This window comes from Geotrypetes seraphini, chromosome 2 (assembly GCF_902459505.1).
Source record: "Geotrypetes seraphini chromosome 2, aGeoSer1.1, whole genome shotgun sequence".
NCBI classification, from domain to species: Eukaryota; Metazoa; Chordata; class Amphibia; order Gymnophiona; family Dermophiidae; genus Geotrypetes; species Geotrypetes seraphini.
In genome coordinates this window covers 254,179,639-254,206,748 of record NC_047085.1, presented here as the reverse complement: position 1 = coordinate 254,206,748, position 27,110 = coordinate 254,179,639, and the positions used below count along the sequence as shown (strand labels likewise).

The window sequence follows — 27,110 nt, the reverse complement described above, 5'->3', positions numbered from 1 at the left end:
TTATAATCAAATTCACTCTTAAAATGCTACCTCTTCGGTTAGCTATAATAATTCATGTGAGAAAACCAAACAACTTAGCTTAAAGCTGTTTACTCTGGCTTATGCTGTCAGTGCATTAGTCTTGTGCCGGGAAGGGAATGGCTGACATGTTTCGCCCTTAGGCTTTTTCAAGATCAGCCCGACGAGTTGATTCTCAAAAGGGGGATGATCTTGAAAAAGCCTAAGGGCGAAACATGTTGGCCAATCCCTTCCCAGCACAAGACTAATGCACTGACAGCATAAGCCAGAGTAAACGGCTTTAAGCTAAGTCGTTTGGTTTTCTCACATTATATTCTCATATTTCTCATATTATAGCTAACCGACGAGGTAGCATTTTAAAAGAGTGAATTTGATTATAAAAAATAAATAATATTTATAAAAATAAGTTTAAAAATATACCGTATTTTTCGCTCCATAAGACACACCTGACCTTAAGACGTACCCTAGATTTAGAGGAGGAAAACAAGAAAAAAAACATTCTGAACCAAATTCTACCTGCCAGAATCTGCACCCTGTCCCCCTCTGTTGGTATAGTGGTAGGCCGGGACAGAGCAGGCAGGCCTAGTGGCAGGCAGGCCCCCACAACCTCCCAGTACTTTAAATCATCCCCCATACCCCCCCCCCCATGTACCTTAGATCATCCCCCATGCCCCAAGTACCTTAAATCATCCCTCCATACAACCACATGCCCCCCAGTACCTTAAATCATCCTCCCATATATCCCCCAGTACCTTAAATCATCCCTCCATACAACCACATGCCCCCCAGTACCTTAAATCATAAGAACATAAGAAGTGCCATCTCCGGAACAGACACTAGGTCCATCAAGTCCGGCGATCCGCACATGCGGAGGCCCCGCCAGGTGTACCCTGGCATAGTTTCAGTCCACATATCACTCTAAGCTTCTCATAAGAGATGTGCATCAAGCTTACCCTTACCTATGTCACCTTAAGCCACTCAAAAGGAGATGTACATCTAACTTACCCTTAAACCCTAGAACGGTGGACTCTGCAATCACCTCCTCTGGGAGAGCATTCCAGGCCTCCACCACTCGTTGCGTGAAGCAGAACTTCCTGATATTTGTCCTGAACTTGTCCCCCCTTAGCTTTAGTCCATGTCCTCTTGTCTGTGTCACATTGAACATTGTAAATAGTTTTTTATCCTGCTCTATTTGGTCGAATCCTTTCAGTATTTTGAAAGTCTCGATCATATCCCCTCGCAGTCTCCTCTTCTCAAGGGAGAACAATCCCAGTCTCTTAAGTTGTTCCTCATATTCCAAGTTCTCCATGCTCTTTATTAGCTCCCTCCATACAACCACATGCCTCCCCTGTACCTTAAATCATCCTCCCACATATCCCCCAGTACCTTAAATCATCCCTCCCTACAACCACATGCCCCCCCTGTACCTTAAATCATCCTCCCACATATCCCCCTGTACCTTAAATCATCCTCCCACATATCCCCCAGTACCTTAAATCATCCCTTCCTACAACCACATGCCCCCCTGTACCTTAAATCATCCTCCCACATATCCCCCTGTACCTTAAATCATCCTCCCACATATCCCCCTGTACCTTAAATCATCCTCCCACATATCCCCCAGTACCTTAAATCATCCCTCCCTACAACCACATGCCCCCCCTGTACCTTAAATCATCCTCCCACATATCCCCCTGTACCTTAAATCATCCTCCCACATATCCCCCAGTACCTTAAATCATCCCTCCCTACAACCACATGCCCCCCCTGTACCTTAAATCATCCTCCCACATATCCCCCAGTACCTTAAATCATCCTCCCACATATCCCCCAGTACCTTTTTTAATCATCCCCCTTCAGTACCTTTTTAAATTCCTCCCTCCTTAGACTGCTCTCATTTTTCCCAGCCAGCAGGCGCACAGGCCAGAAGCGCAGAGATCAGGAGCAAGTCCTTGGCGCTCCCGCTTGAGCTTGTTCCGATCTCCGAATGGCTTCATTCAGTTCTCGTGAGTTGCACGAGAGCTGACTTCAGCCATTCAGATATCGGCGAGGGCCCAGGCAGAAGCGTGGAGGGCTTCTGGCCTGTGGCGCCGCTGGCCAGGAAATTCGCTGGACCTCCAGGTACGATGGCAGCGGGCGGGTGGGTTTTAAAGATGCAGCGGTGGTGGGTTTTTTGGGTTTTTTTAAATATGCGACGGGGGTGTTAAAAATATGCAGCAGTGGGGGGGGGTTAAAATATGCGGAGGGGGGTTTAAAAAGATGTGTCGGCGGTCGCAGGCTTAACAAATTCGTATCTTCACTTCATAAGACGCACTTACATTTCCACCCCCTTTTTGGGGGTGGAGAAATTGCATCTTATGGAGCGAAAAATGCGATATATAGTAAAAGCAGATCAGATGATGAATATATGCCGTGAGTGATACATGCAGCCGATTTAAGTTTCATATGGCTGGTGGTGGCATACTGACAAATCTGCTTTAGAGTGAAAAATAAGTTATTTGACTTAGGTTTGAGGGGCTACCTTAAAGGATATTCGTATATAATAAAGTCACTGCCACAAAAATTTAAGTTGTAAAAAAAAGTGGAGAAAAAAAAACCTCAGAACACGACCCTTATAATCAGTTCAGAGATGTCCTGTAACAGGGTCTAACGTCAGTCATTGATCTCAGAAAAAACTCCACTAATTAAAATATCAGGAAAAAAGAGCAGCAATGTAGCTGTCTTCTTAAGTTGTAGACTGGGATCCAATTGAAAATCAAATTGGAGAGCAAGAATGCAGAACAATCACTCCATCTTGATTCATAACAGTGCTAGCACCCAAGCCCAACAGGTGGGATTTGAGAAGATCTTCTTGCTCTTCAGGTAGCATGACCATGAAACAGGGTCGTTATCCACACTTTAATACAGATAGTCCAGAAAGTCTCCGGTCTTCAGTGCATCTCTGCCAGACAAATGATGCTTCATCTTGGTCATATGAATCGAAAAAGAAAAAAGGGGGTAAAAAGGATAATTAATACAAAATTTTTATTTTTTATGTTATGCCTATCTTCCTATTTATAAAAGCTATTTTTACTAATAACCCACATATGAAAACTTATTTAGAGCACACATCTTGGTCACATAGCATCCCGGTTCACATGACTCCATTTGCCTGTCTACATTTTAGGGAACCTCAGTGGAAATCTCTCAACCCAATGGTTCCAAGCCCTGGGATACTTTCTCAACTTATTCAAGTAATTCCAACTCTCCATCAACCCTTTCAGTGGTGGTTATACCGACCAATCTTTCCAGGGGCCTTCTATTCCACACTCTACCACATCAAAAGATATTAACAACGGATGCTTCCATTTTCGGTTGGGGAGCCCACCTTGATGGCCTCCATACTCAGGCAATCTGGAGTCCTCATGTGAAACTTTTCCACATCAATCTCCTCAAACTTCAAGGAATCCTCAATTCTCTATTCACATTCCAAGATCGTCTTCTCAACCAAGTAGTTCTCATTCGAACAGACAACCAAGTGGCCATGTACTGTGTAACAAACAGATTGGTGCAGGCTCTTGCAGACTTTGCCAAGAAGCGATTTAGATTTGGTCCTGGGCAATGCCTCTCAACATATTTCCGATTGTGGTATATCTAGTGGGCAACCAGAACACCTTAGCAGACAAGTTGAGCAGACTCCTACAACCTCACAAGTGGTCACTTTTATGTCCCATATTTTCAACTTGGGAGACTCCTGATATGGATCTCTTCATTTCTGCTATAATCATAAACTTCCAGTTTTTTTACTCTAGAATATACACTCTCAATCTTCTAGAGTCGGATGCATTTCTCCTCGACTGGAGGGACAAGTTCCTTTATGCTTTCTCTCCAATACCTCTAAGTCAGGAAGACTTTACTTAGACTTTGCCAAGAACAAGCCACCATGATTCTCAAAGCACCTCAGTTGCCTCGACAACCATGTTTCCCTCTCCTATTTCAACTCAATGCATGGGAACCCATCACACTTTAAATCTTCCCTACATTGCTGACACAGAGCGCAAGTTCTCCTCTCCATCCCAATCTATGTTCGTTAGCTCTCACATTGTGGTGTCTTTCTTCGAACCAATAGATGGCATTTCCATTAACTGCACCAGTGTCAGCCATCATTGAAGCTTCTAGGAAATGTCTACTCAACATTGCTATCATTTCAAGTGGACTTGATTCACCATCTGGTATAATCTTAACTCATTCCACCCATTCACTTTTCCCCTCCCATTAGTTCTAGACTTCCTTAGGCACCTCTCCAACTCTGGTCTCAAAACTACTTCAGTCAGAGGTCAACAGTTCTATCAGCGCTTTTCACACACCTTTGGATAAAAAGCTACTATCAGTAAATCCACTGGTTTCCAGATTCATGAAAGGCCTTTTTCATACTAAAGCTTCAATCAAGTCTCCTCCAGTACTTTGGGATCTTAATGTTGATATTTCCACTCTGATGAAGCCTCAATTTGAACCTCTTGCATCTTCATCTCTCAAACATCTCATTTGGAAAGTTGTCTTCCTCATATTTCTCACATTTGAGTCAGTGAACTCCAAGCATTTGCATCAGATCCACAATATATTGCATTGTACCATGATGGGGTGGTTCTTTGTACTCATCTGAAGTTCCTTCCAAAGGTCATCTCAGAATTTAATCTAAACTAGTCTATAGTTTTGTCTGTCTTCTTTCCAAGACCATATTCTCAACCTGGTGAAGCTGCACTCCACACATTGGAATGTAATTGGGCTATTGCTTATTACTTGGATTGGACTAAACCACATAGAACTTCCATTCAGTTTTTCCTGTCATTCGACCCTAACAGACTATGAAATCCTGTCACCAGGAGAACCATCTCATCATGGCTGGCGAACTGTATTTCCTTTTATTGTTCTTGGGCTGGGTTGATGCTAGAGGGTAATGTCACTTCGTTCGTGCAGTGGTAGCTTTAGTGGCTCATCTACATTCCACTCCTATTGAGGACATCTGTAAAGCAGCCACCTGGTCCTCAATTCACATCCCACTATGTTTGGAGAATCATTCCAGATGGGATAGTTGGTTTGGACAAGCAGTTCAACAAAATTTATTCTCTACTTAGTAGAGGTCAACTTCCCGCCAACTCCTTTGGTTTCACTTGGCTCATAGTAGTTCACAATAACCCTCTTCCCAGAGGCATGATGCTGGCAGCTAGGGAGGCCCACATGTGAGAATATACTGCCTGCTTGTCCTAGGATAAAGCTTAGTTACTCACCTGTAATAGATGTTATTCAAAGACAGCAGGCAAATATTCTCGCAACCCTCTCACCTTAGCTTTTTTTTTTTTTTTACTGAACTGATGGTTCTGCGAGCTGATGTCTGCGGGAAAGCACCTGCAAGCATGTGGCACAGGCATTCTTAAAAGTTTTAAAGAGACTTTCTGTGCTGCAGCTCCATATGAGAATACCTGCCTGCTGTCCTTGAGTGAGTATGCATTTCTTGGCTCCAATTAAGATTTGCGTGTGCATCTTGCTAAACACTCTTATTAAAATCTGCACACAAATCTTTTAGCATTCAACAGAAAAGGGGGTGTGGCAATGGGAGGGGTCAGGCGAGTTCACTAAACATACATTCAGTATTGTAGAATTCAGGGGATCCATGCCTAACTTATGTGCGAGGATTTACACCAGGTTTCAGTTAGTATACATTCTCATGCCCGTTTTATAGACTAGCGTTCTCTGAAGATTTGTTTTCGGTGCCCAAATTTGGGTGGCATTATTGAAACTAGTCTATAATGTGTAATGTGCTTTATGCTTCTCTCTGCAGAAGGAGGAGTTGGTGGAGCAGCCAGAGTTTCGCTACGATGAGTTTGGCTTCCGGGTGGACAAGGAAGGTGGGATCTCTGCATTGCTTTTGGCTTATTCTTTTCTTGCACAAGATTACAGACGGAGTAGTCCATTTTTCAGAGAGATTTGTGTGACTGAAAAGGATCTTACCCATCTCAAATGGCTCTCTGAAAGTTGCCTACCTTTAGGGAAGCTTGTGGCCTGCATGTTGGGACATTTCACCACATTGAGAGGAAGCTGGGGGATGACTGACATGGGTGTTTATCCCAGGACAAGCAGGCAGCATATTCTTAACACATGGGTGACGTCACCGACGGAGCCCCGGTACGGACATTTTTCACTAGAAAGTTCTAGTTGGCCGCACCACGCATGCGCGAGTGCCTTCCCGCCCGACGGAGGAGTGCGTGGTCCCCAGTTTCTTCGTTTCCACGGAGCGAAGAAGACGCATGTGGTTTCAACGGCTGTTGAAAACATCCTTTTTGCCTTCCCGCTCGCGCTTTTTTCCCGTTTTTTCTCTTTTCCCCTCTTCGGGTTCTCTTTTTTTATTCGATTCAAAAAAAAAAAAATCTCTCACTTTTCTCTATTTTTTGAAACCGGCCCCGGCGGGGCCTGTTGCCAACATACAGGCCTCCGGGTTTGATTTTGCAGAGGCCGTGTTTCCATTCATGCCCCCTCAGCCGGGTTTTAAGAAGTGCCAGCGGTGTGCACGCCCGATCTCTCTCACTGACCCACACAATTGGTGCCTACAGTGTTTGGGTCCAGAGCATCGGGCTTACACCTGCACCCGCTGTGCCACTCTTAAGAAACGCACCTTAAAAAATCGGCAGATCCAGCAGAACATCCTTTTCGGTACCGGATCTGCTATGGAACCTGCCGCGACGTCAACGGTACCGCAAAAGACGGCACCAACCATTTCGACGACGCCCGATCCTTCCTCGGGGTCGCTGGCACCAGGTAAGCCGGCTAAGAAGCCTTCCACCTCCCTGGAGCGCCCGCCTGCCACAGTGGCGACGCCGGTCCTCCCGGCCTCACGCCGACCCCGCAAACGCTCCGCCCTGATCTCGGTGAGTGCCTCGTCATCGGCCTCCTCATCGCCGGGGCGTGGAGCAGCACCTATGGAACCGAAAAAGAAAAAAGCGGTCCCGGTGCCGCCCCTGGATGACCGCATTGCGGCCATACTCCATGACAAATTGCAGGAACAGCTGCAGCAACAACTCCAGCACCTGTTACCGACCCTCTTGGCACCACTTCTTTCGGTACCAGACCGGTCCGAGCCTCGCACCATCCCACCGGTGTCCACCCCCTCGGTGCCACTCAACACTTCCATGCCAGTCCTCTCGGTTGAACCACCCCATTCTCATCCTGTGGTACAGACCCGCTCTGAGGTCGATCCTCCTCGGGACCAGGAAGGGCACTGGTCTCCCCGGGACCCAGAACGGCACCGCTCTTCCCGGGACCGGGATCAGCACCGGTCTTCCTCTTCCGGTACCGTCTCCATGCGCTCTGGCAAGTCTCTTTCTAAGACCCGCCACACCGAGCCTTCCACCCCGACATCTCGGCGTGCGCACACTGATATCAGGGACCCGGACTTATGGGAAGAATCCCCACCCGGTACCGAGGAGGACGCATCATCCACAGACGAGGAACCCTCAGTGACAGATACCACTTCCAAACCTGAGCAATCCTCTTTCACCAAATTCCTCAGGGAGATGTCGGCAGCGCTCTCTATTCCTTTAGAGTCTGACTCCAAAAAGTCCCAGGCCTTTCTGGATGCCTTAGACTTTGAACAACCTCCCAAAGAGTTCCTCAAGTTACCCGTCCATGACATACTGCGGGAAACTTTTTATAAAAATTGGGAAAATCCACTCACTGTCCCCGGAGCTCCTCGTAAGCTCGACAGCCTATACAGGGTCATCCCAATTCCGGGTTTTGACAAACCTCAATTGCCCCATGAGTCTACATTAAAGAAAACTCAGGGCTCCAGTGTTTATGCCTCCACCCCTCCTGGCAGAGAAGGCAAAACGATGGATAAGTTTGGCAAACGCCTTTATCAAAATGCCATGCTAGCCAACAGGGCGAATAATTACACATTTCACTTCTCTTTTTATATGAAGTATCTCGTGCAACAACTATCCGCCTTACAAAAATACATCCCTGAACGCAAAGTTCCACTCTTTCAACAACAAATTTCCAGCCTCCTTCAACTGCGGAAATTCATGGTGCGCTCTATTTATGATTCATTTGAGCTGACCTCCCGAGCGTCTGCCATAGCTGTTGCCATGCGATGTCTGGCCTGGTTGAGGGTATCTGATCTTGACATCAACCACCAAGACCGCCTAGCTAACACACCCTGTCTTGGGGACGAACTTTTTGGGGAGTCCCTGGATTCAACCACCCAGAAGCTCTCAGCACATGAAACCAGATGGGACACTCTGGTAAAACCTAAAAAGAAGGCTCCACCTGCTCGTCCCTATAGACCACAGTCCTCTTACCAGCGCAGGTTCTCGGCCAGGCCTCTCAACCCGCCCCAACAGCAGCCTCGCAGATCTCGTCAACAACAACACACTCAGGCTCGCTCTCAATCTCACCAACCTGCCAAGCCTCTTCCTCCGTCAAAACCATCTCAGCCCTTTTGACTCCTTTCTCCAGGGCATAGCCAGTCTTCCACCATCATTACCTCTTCCTCAGCCAATCGGAGGACGTCTCCAACTCTTCCTCAACCGTTGGGAGGTCATCACATCAGACCTGTGGGTCCTCAACATCATCCGCCACGACTACTCTCTCAACTTCCAGACTCTTCCACCAGACAACCCTCCTATGGAGTCTGCGTCCCACTCCTCCCAGTCCCTTCTCCTCCTAAGGGAGGTCCAATCCCTCCTTCTCCTCAATGCCATCAAAGAGGTTCCCACAGACCAAAGGGGTCAGGGATTCTACTCCCGCTACTTCCTGGTTCCCAAGAAGACAGGAGACCTTCGTCCCATCCTCGATCTCCGGGACCTCAACAAGTGTCTGGTCAAGGAAAAGTTCAGAATGCTCTCCCTGGCCACGCTTTATCCTCTTCTCTCTCAACACGACTGGCTATGTTCCCTGGACCTCAAAGAGGCCTACACTCACATTCCAATCCATCTGAATTCACGTCGCTACCTCCGATTCCAGATACAGCACCGCCACTATCAGTACAAGGTGCTACCCTTTGGCCTCGCATCATCGCCCAGGGTGTTCACCAAGTGCCTTATTGTGGTGGCGGCCTTTCTCAGGTCTCACAACCTCCAGGTGTTCCCCTACTTGGACGATTGGTTGGTAAAAGCACCTACGTCTCCACTTGTGCTACAAGCCACTCAGTACACCATCTCCTTCCTCCATCTCCTGGGGTTCGAGATCAGCTACCCCAAGTCGCATCTACTTCCCACACAGCGATTTCAGTTCATTGGAGCCGTTCTCGACACCACTCTCATGAGGGCGTTTCTCCCCTCCGACCGCCAACTGACCCTGCTCCACCTCTGCTGCCAGGTGCTCCTTCATCACTCCATTCCAGCTTAGCAGATGATGGTCCTCCTGGGCCACATGGCCTCGACGGTCCATGTGCTTCCTCTGGTGCGACTCCACCTCAGGACACCTCAATGGACTCTAGCCAACCAATGGTCACAGACCACAGATCCTCTTTCTCATCCCATCTCTGTGACATCGTCTCTTCAGCAATCTCTTCAATGGTGGTTGAACTCCTCCAATCTTTCCAGGGGTCTATTCTTTCATCTACCCCTTCACTCCATGATCATAACCACAGATGCCTCCCCCTATGCATGGGGAGCTCACCTGGGAGAACTTCGCACTCAGGGACTCTGGACCCCTCAGGAGCGTCAACACCACATCAATTTCCTGGAACTCAGGGCTATGTTCTATGCCCTCAAGGCCTTCCAGCACCTTCTCTACCCTCAGGTTCTTCTCCTGTGCACAGACAACCAAGTCGCCATGTACTACATAAACAAGCAAGGCGGCACCGGATCTCCCCTCCTCTGTCAGGAGGCCATCCGCATCTGGACCTTGGCCACGGCCCGCAGTCTCTTCCTCAAGGCTGTCTATATCCAGGGTGAACAGAACTCCCTGGCCGACAATCTCAGCCGCATCCTTCAACCTCACGAGTGGACTCTGGATCCTCCCACACTCCGCTCCATCTTTGCTCGGTGGGGCACTCCTCAGGTGGACCTCTTTGCAGCTCCTCACAACCATCAGCTGCCCCAGTTCTGTTCCAGACTCTTCTCTCCTCATCGTCTGGCACCGGATGCATTCCTGCTCAACTGGACGGATCGGTTCCTCTATGCCTTTCCTCCTCTACCTCTGATGTTGCGGACGTTATTCAAACTCCGCAGGGACAAAGCCACCATGATTCTCATCGCCCCTCGATGGCCTCGCCAACACTGGTTCTCCCTCCTGCTCCAGCTCAGCTCCAGGGAGCCCATTCCTCTTCCTGTGTTTCCTACTCTACTTACACAACAGCACCAGTCTCTACTACATCCCCATCTGTCCTCGCTCCACCTGACAGCTTGATTTCTCTCGGGCTGACCTCTCCAGAGAATCTATCTCAGCCTGTCCATCGTTTTCTGGATGCCTCCAGGAAACCGGCCACCCTCCAATGTTACCATCAGAAGTGGACCCGGTTCTCCTCTTGGTGTCTGCTGCATCATCACGATCCCACCTCATTGGCGGTGGAAACCATACTAGACTATTTGCTCTCTCTCTCCGACGCTGGCCTCAAGTCGACCTCCATCAGAGTCCACCTCAGAGCCATCACTGCGTTCCATGAGCCTATCCTCGGAAAACCTCTTACGGCTCATCCCCTGATTTCCTGGTTCATGAGAGGCCTCTTCAATGTCAAACCACCTCTGAAGCCTCCTCCAGTCGTCTGGGACCTGAATGTGGTTTTATCAGCACTCATGAAACCTCCGTTTGAGCCTCTTGCCACAACTTCACTCAAATTTCTTACATGGAAGGTGCTTTTTCTCATTGCCATCACCTCTGCCAGGAGGGTTGGTGAGCTTCATGCACTGGTTGCCGACCCACCTTTCACTGTTTTTCACCATGACAAGGTGGTTCTGCGTACCCATCCTAAATTCCTTCCCAAGGTGGTCTCGGAATTTCACCTCAACCAGTCCATTGTGTTGCCTGTCTTTTTCCCTAAGCCCCATTCTCATCCTGGGGAACAGGCATTGCACACGCTGGACTGTAAGCGTGCCCTGGCTTACTACCTTGACCGTACCAGGGCTCACCGCTCATCTCCTCAGCTCCTTTTGTCCTTCGACCCTAACTGTCTAGGCCGTCCTGTCTCCAAACGGACGCTTTCCAACTGGCTTGCTGCCTGCATTGCGTTCTGTTATGCTCGGGCCGGTCTCTCACTGGAAGGTGCTGTCACGGCCCACAGGGTCAGAGCTATGGCTGCTTCTGTGGCTTTCCTCCGTTCCACGTCCATCGAGGAAATCTGCAAGGCGGCCACTTGGTCCTCAGTTCACACATTCACTACTCACTACTGTCTGGATACCTTCTCCAGACGGGATGGGCACTTCGGCCAATGTGTGTAACACAATTTATTTTCCTAATGGCCAACCATCCCTCCTCCCTTTCTGTTAGCTTGGAGGTCACCCATGCGTTAAGAATATGCTGCCTGCTTGTCCTGGGATAAAGCACAGTTACTTACCGTAACAGGTGTTATCCAGGGACAGCAGGCAGATATTCTTACGACCCACCCTCCTCCTCGGGTTGGCTTCTTTGCTGGCTTATCTTAACTGGGGACCACGCACTCCTCCGTCGGGCGGGAAGGCACTCGCGCATGCGCGGTGCGGCCAATTAGAACTTTCTAGTGAAAAATGTCCGTACCGGGGCTCCGTCGGTGACGTCACCCATGCGTTAAGAATATCTGCCTGCTGTCCCTGGATAACACCTGTTACGGTAAGTAACTGTGCTATTTTGACTCTTCATATCTATCAGCACAAATTTTCTGCAACTTGCTACCCATAGAAAAAGTGAAGAGTACCTATGGGGGGGGTCGATATCCAAAGTAATTTCACTGGCTAGAAATGACTCCTGACCGGCTACTACTATTATTAATTATTTCTATAGTGCTACTAAATTGCTTATATGGGGTTATCTGCTTATATTCAGGAGTACTTAACCGGTTAGTGGTCTGTGATGATATTCAGTAGCATGAAACACAAAACTGGCTATTTTTTTTAGTCATCTGGGTGCAGAGCTGGCACATATGTGATTAAGTGCTGATATATTCAGCACTTCACTGTCTAAGTTAGTAGTCAAATTGGACTGCATAAAAGCTAGTCCTATCTTTATTGTGGAGCTGCTTATGCAGTTAAGCGGTGACTGGTGCACTTAACTCATATGACCTAGATATTCAATGCCAATACCTGGACATGACTGGGATTGAATATCTAGGAATAACACCACCAGTGGCTAAAAAAAAAAAAGTCTGCAATATCAACCCCCATGGTTTTTATTCCAAAACATTAATAAGAGTGGGGTATAGAAGTGATCAAGAGAAGTAATGGAAGAACAACCAGCTATCTCCGCAAGCATTAGTGTGGAACAGACCCTACATGGCCGGGTTTTGGCAATAATGCCTGCATCAGGGGTCCCAATACATCAGAATGTCTGATCAGGGAAGATATGATAGAGGTCTATAAAATACTGAGTGGAGTGGAATAAGTAGATGTGAATCGCTTGTTTACTCTTTCTAAAAATACTAGAACTAGGCTTGCAATAAAACTACTAATTAGTAGATTTAAAACAAACCAGAAAAAATATTTCTTCACTCAACATGTAATTAAACTCTGGAATTCGTTGCCTGAGAATGTGGTAAAAGCAGTTAGCTTAACAGGGTTTTAAAAAGTTTGGATAATTTCCTAAAACAAAAATCCATAAGCCATTATTAAGATGGCTCAGGGAAATCCACTGCTTATTCCTAGGATAAGCAACATAAAATCTGTTTTACTCTTTGGTATCTTGCCAGGTATTGTGACCTGGGTTGGCCACTTTGGAAATACATTATTGGGCTTGATGGACCTTCGGTCTGTCTCAGGATGGTAACTCTTATGTTCTTATGATAATTACAGATGTGGACATCTCTTGAAGATCATTTTCAGCACTTTTCTTGCTTTCCTTATCTGTTTTCTTTCATCCATTGCTTTCTTGTCTTCTTCCCCTGACTTCCTCCCCCTCCTCTCTCAACCCTCAATATAGATGGTGCTGAGCCAAACTCCAGCAAGCTTCTGGGGATACCGCTGACAGAAGACCCACAGCAGAGGCTGAAGTGGCAGGCCCACCTGGAGTTCACGCACAACCATGATGTTGGTGACCTCACCTGGGACAAGATTGACGTAGTACTGCCCCAGTCTGACAAACTCCGTCTGCTGGTGCTAGCAGGGATTCCACACAGCATGAGACCACAGGTAGGGGGAAGAGAAGCATGGAATGCAGAAGGGACTGTGGGCCATTGGTGAGGAGAATGAACCATTCTAGGGTCCAGATAGAGCAGAGTGGAAGTTTGCAGAGAGAGTTTAGGATCTCTGCAATGTAGAAGTTGAGGGTCACAAGTAGAGGTTGGAGCTGTTCCCTGTGATACCAAATGAGAAGGTAGTTTTTAAATCTTTTTTTTTTATATATTTTATTTATAAATTTTTCATTCTTACAATAATTTAATTTTACATAAACTTCAATTAATACATGAAAAATTGTGATTACAAATAATTCATCTTATCACATAAAATATAAACCTCCCCTTTCTTCATTTCTTAAATCCATGTAATATACATTCCCACCCTTCCCCAATCTAATATATCCATTACTAATGTGCTATGAAATCTGATCATTGGAATAACGAGTCAGTGGTTCCCAAATTTTCTTAAAATTATGAATATTTCCCTGTTGTAATGCTATTGTTTTTTCCATTCTGTATATATGACAAGACTGAATTCCACCAAAATGTAAAATTTAATTTGGTGTAGTCCTTCCAATTTTGAGTTATTTGTTGCATGGCGACCCCTGTCAATATTAATAATAGTTTGTTATTATTTGCTGAAATCGAACTCTGAGTTCTCATTGCTGTACCAAATAGTATAGTATCATATGAGAGTCCTACATGATTTTCTAGTAATTCATTAATTTGGGGCCAAATTAGTTTCCAAAATGCATTTATACAGGGACAAAAAAAAATTAAGTGGTCTAATGTCCTGACTTCTACTCTGCAATGCCAGCATCTATTAGATCTAGTATTATCTATTTTTTGTAAACGCGTAGGGGTCCATAAAGTTCTATGTGACAAAAACATCCAAGTTTGACTCATAGATGCTGACTTTGTAGATCTTAATCTCCAGGACCAAAATCGTGGCCATTGAGATTCAGAAATTGTCTGACCAATCTCAATACTCCAAATATCCCTAAGTCCAGTTTTCTTTTTTTTGTTTAAAAATCCATTTAACAATTTATACCATTTTGCGGCTTGGTGACCCAAAAATCCGCCTGGAAACATAGAATCTGCAGACTATATTGAGTATTAAGAGCTTTCCATTCAGGGAACCCTGCCTGAATAGCTTGCTTCAATTGCAACCATTTAAAATATTGTGTTTTATTTAATCCAAATTTATTTTGCAATTGTGAAAAACTAAGCATTGCTCCTTCTGAAATAACATCATTCAATGTTCGTATACCTGCAATTATCCATTGTTTCCAGACGATTTTGTATCCGCCAATCTTGATCCTGGAGTTTACCCAAATTGATTGATTTAATGATTTAGCAATTGGTTCTGGTGATAGATTACTGATATATCTTAATGTCTTCCAAGTATCCAACAGAATTCTGTTATCCTTATATCGTCTAGGCATGTTTATACTGATTAGATGTTCTAAATGTAATGGGAACAGGAGCCGCCATTCTAGATATAGCCAATCTGGTACATTCTCCATGAGATCTGGGAGGATCCAATACATACCCTGTCTTAGAATATAGGCTTGATGGTACCTATAAAAATTTGGAAAATTTACCCCTCCCTCCACAATTGGTCTTTGTAAAGATACTAAAGCAATTCTGGGTCTTTTCCCAAACCAAACAAATTTTGTAAGAATATTGTTTAACTTTTTATAAAATGACCCCTGAAAAGATATTGGTATCATACTCATTTGATAACAAACCACAGGCAATATCATCATTTTAATTGTTTGGACTCTTCCCCACCAAGAAAGATGTAAAGGATTCCATTGCTCACACATTTCTGTAATTTTTTTTAATAAAAGTTTTTCATTTTCTTTTACTGTATCTTCAATTGTATTTTTGATAATAATACCTAAATATTTTAATCCTTCTTCTTTCCAAATAAATGAATATGAATCAAATAATCCTTTGGTACAGTGAACATTAATTGGAAGAATTTCCGATTTACTCTAATTAATTTTATATCCAGAAAATTTTCAAAATTTCTATAGAAGATTAAGTAAACTTGGAACAGTATTCCCCGGTTCTCTTAAATATAATAATATATCATCTGCATATGCAGAAAGTTTAAATTCCCAGTAAGAAAATGGGATTCCCTTTATCTCCTTAGTTTGATTAATTGCAATTAATAAGGGTTCTAAAACAATATCAAAAAGTAAGGGGGACAAAGGACATCCTTGTCTAACTCCCCTACGCAAGTTAAATCTATCTGATAAATTGTTATTAATATATAATCTTGCACCAGGAGAGCTATACAATGTCTGAATCATTTTAATAAAACCGGGGCCTATTCCAAACCATTCCAGAGCTTGATACATATAACTCCATTCCACTCTATCAAATGCTTTTTCTGCATCTAAAGATAGCATAAAAGCTGGATCATTCATATTTTTCACTAAGTTTAAAGAGTGAAATGCTAATCTAGTATTGTTTGATGAGTGTCTTTTAGCTATAAATCCTGTTTGGTGTACATCAATAATAAAAGGAAGAGCTTTTGCCAATCTTATTGCTAATACTTTAGCAATCAACTTACCATCTACATTTAATAAAGATATAGGCCTGTAGTTTGAAACCAAGGTAGGATCCTTGTTTGGTTTTGGTAAGACAATAATTACCGAATCAGCCATAGTACCTGATATATTTCCATTATTTATTTGATATTGATACAAATTTAATAAATATGGTAAGATGATATTTTGAAATGTTTTATAGAATTCAACAGTATAGCCATCACCACCCGGAGCGGATCCAACTCTAAGAGACTTCAATGCTGATTCTATTTCTTTTAAAGATATAGGATCTTCTAAACTTTGTTTTATATGATCCGGAACATTTGGTCCAATAAATGAGTTTAAGAAATTTAATCCCTCTTGTTCTTTATTTTCATAAGATTCAGAAGAATATAAATCTTTATAAAAATCAAGAAATTGTATTAAAATATCTTTGGTGTTAGTGTGTGTGTTGCCTTGTGAATCTTTAATTGCAATAATCTTAGATTTCCTTTTTTTTGCTTTAAGATAATTAGCTAATAATCTTCCAGCTTTGTTTGAATTACCATAGTACTGAACTTGCTTATAGAAGATATCTTTCCTCACAAATTGAGAAGAAATCTCATTATATTTCGCTTTTATTTTTAACAAACTTTGTAATGTATTATGTTCCCAGTTTTTAATTAATTTATTTTCTAATACTTTAATTTGGTTTTCCAAAATCAACATATTGTTTTTTAAGTTGTTTTTTGATAAATGCTGAATATGAAATAATATTTCCTCTTATTGTTGCTTTAAATGCGTCCCACAAAATCTCAGCATTAATATTGTCCGAATTATTTATTTGAAAAAATTCATTCATCTTTAATTTAAAATCTTCCAGAAAGTTCGAATCCGCAAGTAAAGCATTATCAAATCTCCAAATTGGATTGAAATGTACTATATCATTATTCTTAAAGTCAATCCACACACCAGCATGGTCTGAAATTATAATGGGATCAATAACTGCATTCATCACCCGCTGCGCTATATTATTAGACACGAATATATAATCAATTCGTGAGAAAGATTTATGGACCTGAGAACAAAAAGAGAATTCCTGATCATTAAAATGAAGAATACGCCATATATCAACTAAATTACAAGATTGAACCAAATTATCTAAACCTAACGATTTCATAATTCTACTTGGTCTCTTATCCAAAATTGGATCCATTACAGCATTGAAATCCCCTGCTACAATTAAATTAGAAGCAGCCAGTGGTAACAGTAATTGTTGAACTTGTTTGAAAAACTCCATTTGATTCGAATTAGGAGCATATAAATTTAATAAATCCAGGGTTGTATTTCCCAGAACCATTTTGATATGCACCCATCTTCCTAAAGGATCATAGTTTATTAATTTGAAATCAGCATTGCACTTCCTATTTATCAGGACAGCAACCCCAGCTTTTTTTCCCATTGCAGGTGCAAAGAAGCATTTAGAAATCCAACCCCCAGATAACTTTTTAGATTCAATATCAGAAAGGTGCGACTCTTGAATAAAATATATGTCCGCATTTTGCTTTTTAAGGAACGTTAGTACTTTCTTTCTCTTAATAGGATGATTTAAACCATTGACGTTAATAGAATAAATTTTTTATATCCATCTATTTTATAATTAAATTTTGGCAAATACTTCTAAAATAAAAAAGATGACCAGTCCTCAGCACATTAAGTAAATATATTTCATTCATCCAATTCCCCCATCCCTTGTTAAAATAAGATTATAAAAGAAAAATTCAAATTTTACATTTATCCCATTTTCAATCCTCATCAATATATTATTACTGTGAACCCCCCTCCCTCTCTCTATGCTCCCTCCCCTCCCCCCCCATAATCATTGTCTGATCTGGAACACACATTGGTATAGCAGACCCTAAACCCCCTCCCCCAGACAACTAATATCCCTCCATATTGAATTAACATATCTAAAAAATTCAGCTATTCTTTTTCCCCCACATATTTAATATTTCATTATTTATATCCATACATATTCAATCATTCAATTAATAATTATCATTAATATTAATATTTCATTGTAGCAAATAACATAAAATTATCTATAATGAATTCAAATATAACTATTCAAATAAATTTTCATTCATATAAGTTATTCATATAAATAATAGTATCTTAAAAATCTTTATCTCCTTATTAATTATCTCTTCTTTAAAAATCCCAATTCCCAGACTTAACCCTTTATTTAATAATTTTTGTATTTCATATCAATTAGTATCCAGGTAAAATATATCATTATATTAAGAATCATATTTAATTAATTCATATAAATTATAAATATATCTTCCTTTCAAAGTAATATATATCCTATCTTAATATTTTGTTAACATTTTCAATTTTAACTATAATTCAATGTATATTAAATATTCATTGTTAATTTAAATATATTCATTCATAGCGTTAATATATTACTAATACTAGCATCTAACCAATTTATTTATAACATTCTCATTTAAAAATCAATCGTAATATATTCAATATAAATAAATATTTGAAGAAAATATATATTTATTAATAAAAGTCTAAAATTATTTCCTATTTTATTAATCCTTTTGAAATATTTAATATCCTATATTTATTTCCTCATATTAATCAATTATTGTTATTCAGGATGGTTAGTAATTAGTAGTTAGGTAAATATATATATTATATTATATTATATTTATAATATCTCTCATAGATAATTAATTTCTTGTTAAATTAAAAATGTTATCAGTAAATTCATAATACAGTATTGAAAAATTAGTCAAAAGATCTTCAAATGCAATAAAATGCAGTAAAAATAACTTGGACCAATATCAATCCACTTCTTCTTTTTCCCTTCTGTCTTCCTTTTTTTTTTTTCCCTTCTTTTCTTCTCTTCAAAATGAGTCTTCTCCATTTTCTCTTTTTCCTTTAATCAATTTTCCTTTATGTAGACATCGGTTCTTCTTGTGATAGAAATTCTTTAAGTTTTGCAGGATCTTGATAATACCAGGACTTATTTCCAGTAGATATTCGCATTGTAGATGGATAGTACAAGCCGTACATGTAACCTTTTTCTTTCAACTGCTGCCTCAGCATAAGAAACTGCTTTCTGATATTTGCAGTGTGTTTTGCAAAGTCTGGAACCAATAACAATTTAGACCCTTTATAATTTAAATTTTTGTTCGCTTTTGCTACTTTCAGGATTTCTAAAGCTTGCTGGTATCTCAAAACTTTAAAAATCAAGGGTCTGGGGCCATTCTGGTTCACTGTTTTTTTTGAAGGGATTCTATGTGCCCGTTCTATTTCCAACGGCCACTTGGAGTTTAACTGTAACAGTTTAGGTAGTAAGTTCTCTAAAAACTGTAGTGTCTCCCCCTTCAAGATTTTCAGCCAGTCCAAGCACTCTGATGTTCTTCCTTTTCCCCCGATTCTCCAAGTCTATCAGCTGATTTTTCAAGTTTTCTACATTTTGTCTTTCACTGTCACACTTTTGTGTGAGTTTCCAGCAGTTCAATTCTCTCCTCAATCACAGACATCCTCTGCCTGTCAGTCTGGATCTCCTGCCTCAGACCCAGCATCTCCTCCTTTACCTCTGAAATTTTGCCAGCGTTGTCTGTCAGCATTAATTTAATTTTAAATAGCTCCGCCATTATATCTGCTTTATCTGAGAATTCCTCTGTTTCCAACGGGATCGGGACACTCGACGGCGACACCGGAGTCACTTTAGATCTTTTTGCCGATACACCGGAAGTGCACGGCTTCTCCAATTTGCCTTGCCTTGTGGTAGCCATTTCAGAAGTTATTTTTTGTTTTTTATAACGCGGGTGAGCAATTCTTAGCAGCTGTTTCCTTTCCGTTAGTTGTCTGAGTTCAGGGAGCTCCGCGGTTATGCGACCATTTTGCGCGCTCCAAGCCACGCCCCCGGTAGTTTTAAAATCTAAGCTGGTTAGTTTCAGGCTGCAAACAAATTTTCAAAGGGAAACTCCTGAAGGAAAGCTGGGGGCACTTTTCAGAATGCAACAGTTTTTATTTTGAAAGCACTTGCATGTGGTTTTTTTTATTTTTTTTTTATTTTATTTTATTTTTTTTTACTTCCTGGCTCCTTTCTGGTGCAGCTATTGGATGTGTGGCATTAAATAACATGCCCACTTATAAATGCATTCATATGAGGGAATAGGAGTGGGTAGCTGGGGTGAGGGGACAGCTTTCATAAAAGCATTTTTCCATGTATAAAAACTTTTAAAAATTGTTTCTTGAATGTTAGAACTGTCCATCTCCACCATTGTCCTATTCAGAGAACATTCATCAGAATCGCAGTTCTAAAAAAATTGCTAATGATGCCATGTTTTGGAAGGGACTTGTTAACTGGTAAAGCCTGAACCTTTCATGGAGATGTTGTATATAGGTTCAGAGAGGAAGATGGCTGGCCCCACCGTGGTGGCTCTGTCAAACAAGTAGCTACTACTTTTTGACAGCCACCACGGTGCATCTTGGAAAAGGCCTCACCTCTAGACTGTGGAGTAGTGAGAGTTGCCTGAGCTACCTGAGCATACCATCTGGAGAAGGGAGGGAAAAACATAAGAAATCTGAGTAATTAGGTAAACAAAAATGATGATTTGCTTTTAAAAATATAGAAATAAAACAAAAACATAAAGTTGATACTTTTTTTTATTACTGTATACTAACTTAATGCATTTTTTATTTAGCTTTCGAAGGTAGCCCTTCTTCAGATCAGAAATAAAGCAAATGTTGAGAAATATCAGTATATATAAGTGAAATATCAAAGCATTCCCATGCCAGTGTCACAAGAAGAGGGAGAGGTGGGCCAAGTGAGAAACTGAGTCCTGTCTAGTGGGTGTCAAAATGTTTTATCATTTTGATTTCAAAGGTTTTACTTTTCTGGATTATATTAAAATTTCATTTTAATATTCTTACCATAAAATCATTGATGCTAAAGACTAGGATCAATTTATACAAATATAATATTAAGAATTGCAATTCCAAGCAGGATATCACTTCTGTCAGACACACTTCAGAAAACCAGGACACTGCATCAATGATTATATGATAAGAATATTACAAGGAAATTTTAAAGCAATCCAGAAATGTAAGACTTTTGAAATCAAAATGATAAAACATTTTGATACCCACCAAACAGGACTTAGGGGGGATGCCCACTCCCTCCTGCCACCGGATGCTCTCTCCAGCTCCTCCCCCACCAAACTTCCCCCATACCTGTCTCAGAAGTTGACAGCAGGAGGGATGCCTGGTCCCTCCTGTTGCGATGTCCGCCACTCCAAAATATTGGGCCTTCCCCTTCCTGGTGCATTATGTGATGCACGGGAAGGGACCTAAAATCCTGATTGGCTCAGGTGTCTGAGCCAGTCAGGCCTTAGGCTCCTCCCTCTGTAGCCCGGGATACAGAGGGATGAGCCTAAGGCCTGATTGGCTTAGACACCTAAGGCCCCTCCCCTTGGGAGAGTCCTTGGGCATCTGAGTCAGTCAGACCTTAGGCCCCTTCCCTTCCCGTGCATCACATGGCGGGCCTCAGAGCAGGAGGTACCGGGCATCCTTTCTGCTGTCAACTTCTGAAGCTGGTGGGGGAGGTTCGGGGTGAATCCTGAGGCAGGAGGGAGTGGGCATTCTTCCTGCCAATTTTTTATTTTTTTATTTTTAATGTAGGGGAGAGGGGAGTGGATGGGAGGGATTGGTTGGGGGAACTGGTGGGGGGGTTGCCACAGCAGGAGGAAGTGGGTATCCCTCCTGCCTCTTGGGGGAGGGGCTAGCAGGGCGGTAAGTTGGGGGTGGGGGGGTTTGCCGGGGAAGGAGGAAATGGGCATTCCTCTTGTCTCTCTTGGTACTGGGATTGTCGGGGGGGGGGGCAGCCTTTTTTTTAATGGGCACAACACCTGTGCCCAATGAAAAAAAAAGAACCAGGCAGGCCTGTCAAAAGAGGTTTAGACCTGTTGGCTTTTCAGTGTTGGGTTTACCAATCCGATCCTGACATGCATCAGTCGGATTGAATTTAGGGCATCAGTCAGATGGCTGGTTTTAATATTAATGCCCTCATTTGCATGCCAGAATTGGAGAATGAGCGATTGTACAAAAAAACCAAATGGTGAGCCGATTTGTGTATCGAGGGTTGGCAAATATGATTGGTTGCTAAACCAGTCAAACCGGTTTAGCAACTATCGTTAGACGATCAGAGACTTTAGTGCTTCTAGCTTCTCACGTGGTCCACCCATCCCTCTTCCTTTGACACTGCCGTTGGAATGCTTTGATGTTTCTTTTTTATAGTATTTCTTTATTAAATTTTCAGTTCTTACAAAAAGTGCAATCTAACATACATATCATATCCATGAGAATTAAGCACTTATCAAGACCCAACACAAATACCCCCTTCCCAATCAACCCAGAAAAGATCATAAATCAGAAAACCATTTAAACATATATCTCCCCCCCTGGATGTGCAATTAATATAGCGGCAAAAATTAAAACTATAATAATTCTACAAAAGACATCAATGGGCCCCATATTATTTTGAAAACTTTTATGTTCCCTGAGAAATCAGCATTTATTTTTTTATATTTATATATTAAACATAAATTTGCCCACCAGAATGTAAAATTAAGACAATCACAATTTTTCCAGTTGCGCATAATCATCTGTACAGCTGTACCCGTCATAATTAAGAAGAGAATGCTTTGATGTTTCACTTATATATGCTGCTATTTGTCAACATTTGCTTATATCTGATCTCTGATCTAAAGAAAGCTAATCAAAAATGCATTGTTAGTACAATAAAAAAAGATATCGCCTTATTTCTTTTGTTTTTTGTTTTAGTTCTATATATTACAAAGGTGGACTAACACAGATACCACTATATTTTACTTCAAAAAATAACAATTAACTGGCTTTCTTTTTTTATAGGGGTGGGCTTCTTATGATGACGTACTTTTGTGTGAGTTCCACTTAGTTAATATAAGAGGTGGTGCTTTTGGCTTTACTGTAAAGTGTACTATTCACAGAAAAGATAATTACATGGCAGTGAGTGCAGTATAGAATAAGTATGACTTTAGTCTGATTCTCTGCTAAATTAATCTAAATATAGAGGGGCTTAGATTGAATTGCTATACAAAATAGTGACATTGAAAATAATGCGTTTGAGTCTGACACCCCTCCCATTCCACCCAAACAGCTCTGGATGCGACTTTCGGGAGCACTGCAGAAAAAGAGAAACTCTGAGATGTCATATCGGGATATTGTGAAGAATAGCTCCAATAACGAGACCATCGCTGCCAAGCAGGTGAACTGTGAATAGAGCTAGCGGGGAGGCATACTTCCATTTTATAATTCAGTGACCTAGTAAGTCTCAGTGGTAGAACAATTTGGGCATGGGAGATGATATTCAGTTCTGCTCCTATTCTCTTCCTCCTTTCCTCTCAGTATGAGTAGAATAGGGGAATTGGTCATCCTTACATCTTCATGCAAGTAGGGTAGGGTAGTTTGAATATTTTGAAGGGTATATAAGGGCTCAGTATTTTCATTCTAGGGGAGAGTGTGGCGCAGTGGTTAAAGCTACAGCCTCAGCACGCTGCTCCTTGTGACCTTGGGCAAATCACTTAATCCCCCATTGCCCCAGGTACATTAGATAGATTGTGAGCCCACCGGGACAGATGGGTAAAAATGCTTGAATACCTGAATAAATTCATGTAAACCGTTCTGAGCTCCCCTGGGAGAACAGTTTAGAAAATTGAATAAATAGAGAAGCTGCCCAAGAATTTATTTATCTTCCCTTTGCATGTATGCTTCTTTACAGGCCGATGCTCAGAACTCTTGTGCTGTAGAGAACAGCTCAGAATAATAACTTTCTAATACTCAACATTAACAACATGCAAATAATATATACACTGTTAGTGCTGAGCATTAGGAAGTTATTTTTCTGCTCATTCCATGTGCATGTGCACTTTACTGCATTGCTCTGTTGTAGATGTTCAGAAGGAAGAGAGGGGCTGTTCTCCTGCTTGAAGGTGTGCTTTTCCCTAGTATTGGGTTTGGTTATGTGGAGGGGAGGGAGATAAAGAGAGAAAAATGAAACGAGCCTGAGAGGAGCTGGCTGTAGAGAGTAGGGAATAAAGGAGAAGGGAGCTAGGGTCTGTGGGTTCCAAACTGATCTTCAGAGCCACACACAAGAGTGAGAATGAGGTCGCTTTTCTGCCACTGGGGCTGCTTCACTTTCTGTAGTGGACTCTGTGGAGGTGTGCCCTCCACCTCCAGCAGCCCATCATCTGTCAGGCTTCTCAGTAGTTCAGCTCTGAGCTAGCATTAGGTTTTCAGCAGTAAGGGCAAGATCTGAGTTGTGTATTGTTTCTGAGCATTAGAAGGGAATATGTAATGCCTTGTTTGCATAGCATCGGCACCCTATTTGCACTGATCTTCAGTTCCCGTTCTGTTTCCTGTGCTAGTACCCTCCGAGCATTTCAACCACACTAACAACAGCACTAGTCTGGCGCCAATCACCTCTAGCATCGGCTTTATGTTCTGAACATCAAATTGTTAGTGTTTAAAAGAGCAATCGATGCTTGCTACATTGAGGCTATTACAGTGCTATTTAACCGGCCTAAACTAGACTTCTTTAAGCGTGTCTCCAGACCGGCACAGCTCACTGATGGGGTCACTTTAACCAGCAGGAGGAGACTGAGATGCAAACTTTTGGCTGTAGTACTAGTGGGCTGTGCAGTCCCAAGTACAATCAGTCTGTGCTCAGTCTCCAGCAGATGGAGGTGGTAAGCCTGTGCAGTCTTCCCTGAGTTAGAGTAGGGCTGTTGGATTTTGAGGCCTTCTGGCCCACGTCTGTGGTGCTGGATTGAGCTTGGGTGACCCTTTCGGGAGTCCGTCTGACCTCGGGGGTGCCACACTCAATGGGTTGAGTCCCTCCCCCCCTGAAATTTTTTTCAGTAGAGGTGCCTCAGCTGTAAGTCTTGCCACCGATACCGGCAAGGCATATGGCTTAGAGAGCCAGTGGGGTCTGCTCAATTGTAATTTAAAATTATATTAAAAAGAAAAAAAAAAAGGCCCGAGGCAGTGCTGGTCTGAAGGGAAGCCTTCAATTGACCTTAATTGCTAATCAGCACTTTGTTTTTCAGCTGCTTAGTCTCGAACCACTTTGGCTTTGGCGGTATATAAAAAATAAAATTATTATTATTTTGTGTTAGCCTTGTGCAACACTTATCTTCAAGCAGCAGATGCGGTGGTCTCAGCCATCATGCATTGGCATACTATGCTGGTTGAGAGTGGCTCGGCTTTGCATGACTCTGAGGATCGTAGGATAGAGTCTCTTCTTAAGCAGAGTTTTGATGTGGCTGCCCTGGTGGTCCAGGCAGCGATGGGTCGTGGCCTGGTGGCTCGGGCTTGTTTTCGGTGGTCCGAGCGTGTTCTTGTTCGGGAGTCTAATGACCGGTCCTTGGTAGATCAAGAGGTAGCTAAGATTGAGATGGGCGTTTCTCTCGTATTTCATATATGATCTGCTATGGGCTTCAGTTAAGTCCATGGCTCTCAGTGTGGCTATTCATAGTACACTGTGGCTCCAAGGTTTGTCTGCGGACGCGGTGTCTAAGATAAAGCCTATGAAATTCCCCTTTTGGGAGTCTTTCTTGTTTGGCGAGGATCTGGATAAGTTGGTTCAGACCTTGACTGACTCTAAGGTGCCCCGTCTTCCTGAGGACCGTGCTCAGCCGCCTGCGCAGTGGGGGGCATTGCTTGGGGACATTTGTGTGATTTTTGCCATTATCGCCTTGGTCGAGGGGCGGTTTCTTTTCCTTCTATTGGGTCTTCCCAGGGCCGTTTCAGCGCATTTAGTCCTTTCAGGGGCCCGCCAGGGAGGCCGGGACTCCTTTGGCGGCCCCTCTGCCACCTGTCCAGCACAATGACTCCTTGCGGGACCTTCCACTAGTGCCGTTGGGCTGCCAGTTGCAGGAGTTTTACCAGTGGTGGGCCACCATCACGAAGGATCAGTGGGTCCTGGAGGTGATTCAGGACGGATATGCTCTGGAGTTTTCCTGGTCCTTGCCGGATTTTTTCCTCTCTCCTCCTTGTCAGGCTGCCTGGAAGAGGGGGGCTTTTGCTCAGACCCTATAGCGCTTACTCAATCTCAAAGCTGTAGTCCATGTGCCTTGTCAGGAGTTTTGAACCGACAGGTATTCAATTTATTTCGTAGTGCCCAAGAAAGAGGGTTTTTGTTGTTTGTTTTTTTTTGGCCCATCTTGGATCTGAAGGGAGTCAATAGGTTGCTCCAGGTTCCGTATTTTTGTATGGAGACCCTGAGATCTGTCATTCTGGCATTTCAGCCGGGGGACTTCCTGACATCTCTCAATCTGATGGAGGCCTACCTGCATGTTCCAATTCAGGCCTCCCATCAACGGTTCCTTCGCTTTGCGATCTTGGGAAGGCACTATCAGTTTTATGTGCTTTCTTATGGTCTGGCCACAGCTCCGCAGACGATTACCAAAATTATGGTGGTCGTGGCAGCAGCCTTGCGCAAGGAGGGCTGATCCAAGCAAAATCTTTTCAGGAGAGCTCCTGGGTTATGGCTCAGGTTGTGGAGCACATGCAGTCGCTAGGATGGGTGGTCAACCTGTCCAAGAGCCAGTTAACTCCATGTCAGCGACTGGAGTACCTTGGGTTTCTCTTCAACACCAGCTTGGGGGTAAGTCTTCCTTCTAGAGGCCTGAGTGGACAAGTTGCCAGGTGTCCTCGAGCCCTGGATTTTCTCCAGGTCTTGGGGTGGATGGCAGCCTCCCTGGACGTGGTTTGTTGGGCTTGGGTTCATATGCGGCCGCTTCAATATACTTTGCTTCAGCAGTGGTCGCTTCAGTTGCACAATCTGGACTTTCCCATTCCTTTTCGAGGGTTGACTCGTCGTAACCTCCATTAGTGGCTACAGTCTTCCAATCTGGGGCAGGGAGTGAGTCTGGATCAGCCTCAGTGGACAGTGGTGCCAGTCTCCTCAGCTGGGAAGCTCAGTGTCTCGGTTGTTCAGCTCAGGGCAGCTGGTCTCCCGAGGAGGCATCCTTGTCGATCAATGTTCTGGAGACCAGAGCCATTCAGTTGGCATTGCTAGAGTTCCAAATGTTGCTGACGGGCAAGTCATTTTGGGTTCTCTCAGACAACACCACAGCGTTGGCTTACGTCAATCGTCAGGGGGGGAAATCAGGAGTTGTCTAGTGGCACAGGAGGTGGCTCAGCACATG

General features: G+C 43.0%; 1 protein-coding gene across 3 annotated transcripts in view; it reads left to right on the top strand.

The window, feature by feature from the left end:
• SGSM3 (small G protein signaling modulator 3) overlaps positions 1-27,110 on the top strand; it is a 201,667-nt gene that overhangs the window by 73,591 nt on the left and 100,966 nt on the right. For all 3 annotated transcript variants that reach the window (XM_033929415.1, XM_033929413.1, XM_033929414.1), the window contains exons 4-6: positions 5,837-5,903; positions 13,099-13,307; positions 23,060-23,167. In XM_033929415.1, the coding sequence (XP_033785306.1) occupies positions 5,837-5,903; positions 13,099-13,307; positions 23,060-23,167 (384 nt within the window). The remainder of the gene's footprint in view (positions 1-5,836; positions 5,904-13,098; positions 13,308-23,059; positions 23,168-27,110) is intronic.